The sequence below is a fragment of the Penaeus vannamei genome, chromosome 2 (genome assembly GCF_042767895.1).
Source record: "Penaeus vannamei isolate JL-2024 chromosome 2, ASM4276789v1, whole genome shotgun sequence".
NCBI classification, from domain to species: domain Eukaryota; kingdom Metazoa; phylum Arthropoda; class Malacostraca; order Decapoda; family Penaeidae; genus Penaeus; species Penaeus vannamei.
This window is the reverse complement of record NC_091550.1, coordinates 16,455,223-16,460,222: the sequence shown is the minus strand read 5'-3', so window position 1 is coordinate 16,460,222 and position 5,000 is coordinate 16,455,223. Positions and strand designations below refer to the sequence as shown.

Genomic DNA, 5,000 nt, shown 5'->3' with positions numbered 1-5,000 from the left:
GCATGAGCAGGCAGGGAGCAGGGACAGGGGAATGAGCAGGCAGGGAGCAGGGACAGGGGCATGAGCAGGCAGGAAGCAGGGACAGGGGAATGAGCAGGCAGGGAGCAGGGAGCAGGGGAAGGAGCAGGCAGGGAGCAGGGACAGGGGAAGGAGCAGGCAGGGACCAGGGACAAGGGAAAGAGCAGGCAGGGAGCAGGCAGGGACAAGGGCATGAGCAAGGCAAGGAGCAGGGACAGGGGAAGGAGCAGGCAGGGAGCAGGGACAGGGGGAGGAGCGCGCGAGTGACAGGCTGCGCGTCTTCCCTGGCCGGCTGTGACGAGGAAGGGACACTCGGTCGACTCCCGGGAGGCCGCTTTTTATAGCTCTTTTGTAGGGTTCTTGTGAACTGCTTGGGGTCTGAAGAGAGCCATGTGAAGGAACTGTTGAGTCGACGCGCTCTCTCTCCTCTGTTCTGCTCGGCTCGTCTCCTCTCTCGTCTCTCTCTGTTTTTTTTTTTTTTTTTTTTTTTTTTTTTTTTTACGCGCCTGGTATTCTCCTTTCTCGTTTTTCTTTATTTATTCTCTTCTATTTTCTATTTTTTTCTACACGTTCCTCCTCTCCCCTCTCTCTCTCTCTCTCTCTCTCTCTCTCTCTCTCTCTCTCTCTCTCTCTCTCTCTCTCTCTCTCTCTCTCTCTCTCTCTCTCTCTCTCTCTCTCTCTCTCTCTCTCTACGTACATCACATTCTTTCGTTTCTCTTTCTCTCCCCCTTGCTTTCTCCCCTACGCTCTCTTTCTTTACTTCTCTTGTTGTTTTTTATCTATTTTTTGTGTGTTTTCATCTCTTCTCTTTGTCCCCTAACGTTCATCACTCCTCTCTCTCTCTTCTTTCCCCTTCCTCTTTCTTTCTTTCTCTCTTTCCTATCTCACTTTCTTCCCCCTTCCTATCCATCTTGTGGTTCCGCTTCTTTCGGCACTTTTGCTTATTCCTTTTTATTCTGTTATCTATTCATCTCTATTTATACTCGCCGTGTCCACCAGTAGTCGAACTCAACCCGAACAAATAAAGTCCAGTATAATTCTAGAGCAATTAGTGTTATTATTACATTTTTTTTCTTCTTTTTTCTCTCTCTCATGTAGATGACTATAATTCTCTCTTTTATTTCGTGCTGTGTCCTCGACCTTCCCCCGCAGTGCCGAGGTCGCTGAACTTAGGTAAACAGGGGCGGGTGGGGGAAGAGGGGTCAGAGGGTAAAGAGGGGAGTAGGAGTGGGAGGGGGACTTCGAGAGGGAGAGAGGGAGAGGGGAAGGGAGAGGGGAGAGGGGGAGAAAGAAGAAGAGGAGGAGATATGTTTATTTGTTTATTAGTTTGTTTGGTTGGGAGAGCGAGAGAGAGAGAAAGAAAGAAAGAAAGAAAGAAAGAAAGAAAGAAAGAAAAAGTCGGAAAGAAAGAAAGAAATGAGAGAAAACGACAGCGAGAGAGAGAGCGAGAGCGAGAGCATAACAAAGTACACTACAGTAAACACTCCCAAGGAATGGCACGTTTTGTGATGCCAAAGGAAATGATGTTGATGGAAGGCCCGGCGACGAGGGTGTTGACAGCATCAGCAGCTTTGGTAACAGTGATGGTGGTGATGGAAGGGCGGGGGGGGGACGAGGGGGGTGGCATTCGTAAGAGGAAGCAAGGAGGGTCAAGGGAATGTTACGCAGAGGATAAAATGGAAACACACTGCATTCATGAGATAAAAGCGTGCGTAGAAAGAGAGAAGGGAGGGAGGGAGGGAGAGAGAGAGAGAGAGAGAGAGAGAGAGAGAGAGAGAGAGAGAAAGAGAGAGAGAGAGAGAGAGAGAGAGAGAGAGAGAGAGAGAGAGAGAGAGAGAGAGAGAGAGAGAGAGAGAGAGAGAGAGAGAGAGAGAGAGAGAGAGAGAGAGAGACTATGTCTGTGGATGTGGCTGTGTATGAGAGAGAAAAAAACAAACAAACAAGAGCCAGAAGAAAGATAGAGAGAGAGAGCTGCCAAAAAAGAAGAGAATAAAGAAAGAATAGACAAATAGATATCCATTACATATATAACGATAATGAAAAGACCATCACCAATATACACATACGAGTACACCTGCCCAAAGACTCCCACGGTAATAGGTCACCCACCTTTCCCTTTTATGGCAAGATTTACGTAAAAGGAGATTTAATTAATGAGAAGAAACTCGTCATATGAGGCAGGGTAATGCGGCGCGCCCGTCCGTACTCAACCCCCTGTAAACTTTAAAAAAAAGTACAGCGTTATTACAAATATTGTTTTACACGGGCGTCCAAAGTCGGATCTAGATTACGTTATGTGTAAAAATGTGTAGAATACTTCGCTACATGGTACTTGCTGTATTAAATTCTTGGCATTGTTTGGCCGATAATGTGATTTTTTTTTTTTTTTTTGTGAGGAGGGGGGCTGTGATTAGAATGATTGTGATGATGATGATGATTTACAGGGTAGTGATGGTGAGGATGGTGATGCGGATAGAGGGGATGGTGATGATGATGATGGTGATGATGACGATGATGATGACGATGACGATGACGATGATGATGATAGTGATACGGATATAGGATAAAGATGATGATTATGATGTTTAGATGATGATAATGGTGATTTATATGATAATGGTGAAAGTGTATAAACAGTAGGGAGGAACGTATATAAGTTACAACTAGCCCAGAAGTAGACCCCTCACCCCACCCCGCACCACTACCACTTTCTTCCCTCTGCCCTCTCCCCCCTCCCCCCTCCCCCTTCCCCTTCTCCTCCTCTTGCTCATCTGCAAGGTTGGTTACCATAGTGAAGTGCCTTGCAACATCGTATATCGGCTCTTGTCAACAATTTCTCTCTCGGATACTCCTCTCTCTGGCCTTTAACCTCTCTCCTTGTTTATTTTTAAGTTTTCCGTCTTCTTGTCTTCTCGCTCTTTCTCTCTTTTTGATTTTACTTTCTCTTTCTTGCTTTGTTTTTTTTGTTTTTTTTTCACTTGTTTTTGTCTCGCTGTCCCTTTCTCTCTTACTCTTTCTTTCTCTCTCTCACTCTTTCTTCTTTCTCTCTCTCTCTCTCTCTCTCTCTCTCTCTCTCTCTCTCTCTCTCTCTCTCTCTCTCTCTCTCTCTCTCTCTCTACGTACATCACATTCTTTAGTTTCGCTTTCTCTCCTCTTTGCTTTATTCCAAGACACTTTTCGCCCTTCCACCATCTCACCTGCAAATCCATCATCTCTTGTCGTTTCTTATCCTTATTTATTACCCCCGCCCCCACCCCCTTCTCCCGCCCCTCCCATGCCTCCCCTCTTGGGTCTTTGACTCCCTTATCTCGTCTCCCCCCCCTCCCCCCGCACACCCAGGGACCCCTTCTGTGTTCCATCTCCTCGTTTCTCTCCCCTCTCTTTCTCCCCTTTTCTAACCGATCCCTCTCTCTCCAGTCTTCCCTCCCCCCTCTCCCGCCTCTTCTAATCTATCAATCTATCTCCCCGCTCCCCACCCCATCCTAGTCCCTCTCCTCCTAGTCTCCCCCCCCTCCCTTTCTCCCTTCCCCTCTACCCTCCCTCTCCCCCTTCCCCCCTGCCCCCTCAATCTCCCCTCTCTCCCCACCCCCTCCCTCTCCCCCGCCCCTTCCAATCTCCCCTCCGTCTCCCCTTCCCGTCTCCCCTCTCCCCCACCCCCTCCAATCTCCCCTCCTTCATGTTTACAATTAGAAAGGTTACGGCCCCAAAGTTGTTATAAGCGAAAGTTTGGAATGCAAGTCCTGTGGGTCGGAATCCAAGAAAGTCGCGCCCACGAACCTCCTGTTTGTGTTGGTGGTGGAGGTGGTGGTGGTGGTGGTGGTGGTGGTGGTGGTGGTGGTGGAGGTGGTGGTGGAGGTGTTGGTGGTGGTGGTGTTGGTAATGTTGGAGGTGGGTTTATTTGTGTTGTTGGTGATGGTGGAGGTGGATTTGTTTTGTTGGTGATGGTGGAGGTGGATTTGTGTTGGTTGTGGTGATGGAGGTTGAGGTGGTGGTGGAGGATTTCTTATGTTGGTGATGGTGGAAGTGGATTTGTTGTTTTGGAGGTAGTGGTGGTAGTGGTAGTGTTGGTGATAGTGAGGGAATTGTTATCTCGGTGATAGTAGCAGTGTTGGTGATAGAGGTGGTATTATCGTTTTGGTGTAGGTTACGCTATGATTATCACATCATCAGTAACGGTTTAGGTGACGATGTCCATATATAATCATCGGCAGCGAAGGAATTTTATTTTCTCTTCTCTTTATTTTTATTGTCGTCGTTGTTATTGGAGAGATCAGCTGGAGCGGAGGGAGGGAGGAGGCGCGCGCCGAGAGCTGCCCGGCGTTCCGTTCGCAGCGGGGAAAAGGCCAAAGTTCCAAACCTGGCGACCTGTAAAGTTCACACGACCCCTGTTGTGGTGGAATCGGGGGAGGTGGGTGGGGGGTGGATGAGGGGAGGTGGGGGTGGTGGTAGGGGCGGATGGTGGTGGGGGAGGGGAGAGGGATGTGGATGGGGGAGAGGGTAGGGGAAGGGAAGGTAATGTGGACGGTGGGGAGAGGGAGAGAGGGGGAGGAAGGAAAGGTAATGTGGATGGTGGGGGAGAGTAGGAGGTGGGGGTAATGGGGATGGGGGAAGGGAGGAGGGGAGGGGAGGATGGATAAAAAGTCCGTTGTTTTTTAGATGTTGCAGTGAGGAGAGTGGGGATGGGTAGGAGGGAGGAGAGGGGACATCGAAAGAGAGAAAGAGAGAGAGAGAGAGAGAGAGAGAGAGAGAGAGAGAGAGAGAGAAGGAAAAAGAGAGAGAGAGAGAGAAGGAAAAAGAGAGAGTGAGGAAGAAAAAAAGAATAGAGAAAAGAGAAAAAAATAAGAACGAATAAAAGACAAAAAACAAAAACAATAAGCGAAGGATTATTTCACGAATCTCACAGTACAGGCTCCTTCGATACGAGCAAGTGTACACAGGACGACGATCCCGCAAGACTCGTCAAAGATAACGTATCTCGTAAA

The 5,000-nt window shown here is 48.5% G+C and overlaps 2 protein-coding genes across 2 annotated transcripts in view; one reads left to right on the top strand and one right to left on the bottom strand.

The window, feature by feature from the left end:
* LOC113823762 (uncharacterized) overlaps positions 1–5,000 on the top strand; it is a 378,033-nt gene that overhangs the window by 338,189 nt on the left and 34,844 nt on the right. The window lies entirely within an intron of this gene.
* The window catches only part of LOC138865365 (salivary glue protein Sgs-3-like), a 1,304-nt gene continuing 17 nt past the window's right edge, over positions 3,714–5,000 (bottom strand). The window contains exons 1-2 of the mRNA XM_070135734.1: positions 4,920–5,000; positions 3,714–4,020 (exon numbers count right to left, since the gene is read on the bottom strand). The exon at positions 4,920–5,000 is cut by the window's right edge and continues 17 nt beyond it. Coding sequence (XP_069991835.1) covers positions 3,714–4,020; positions 4,920–5,000 — 388 coding nt within the window. The remainder of the gene's footprint in view (positions 4,021–4,919) is intronic.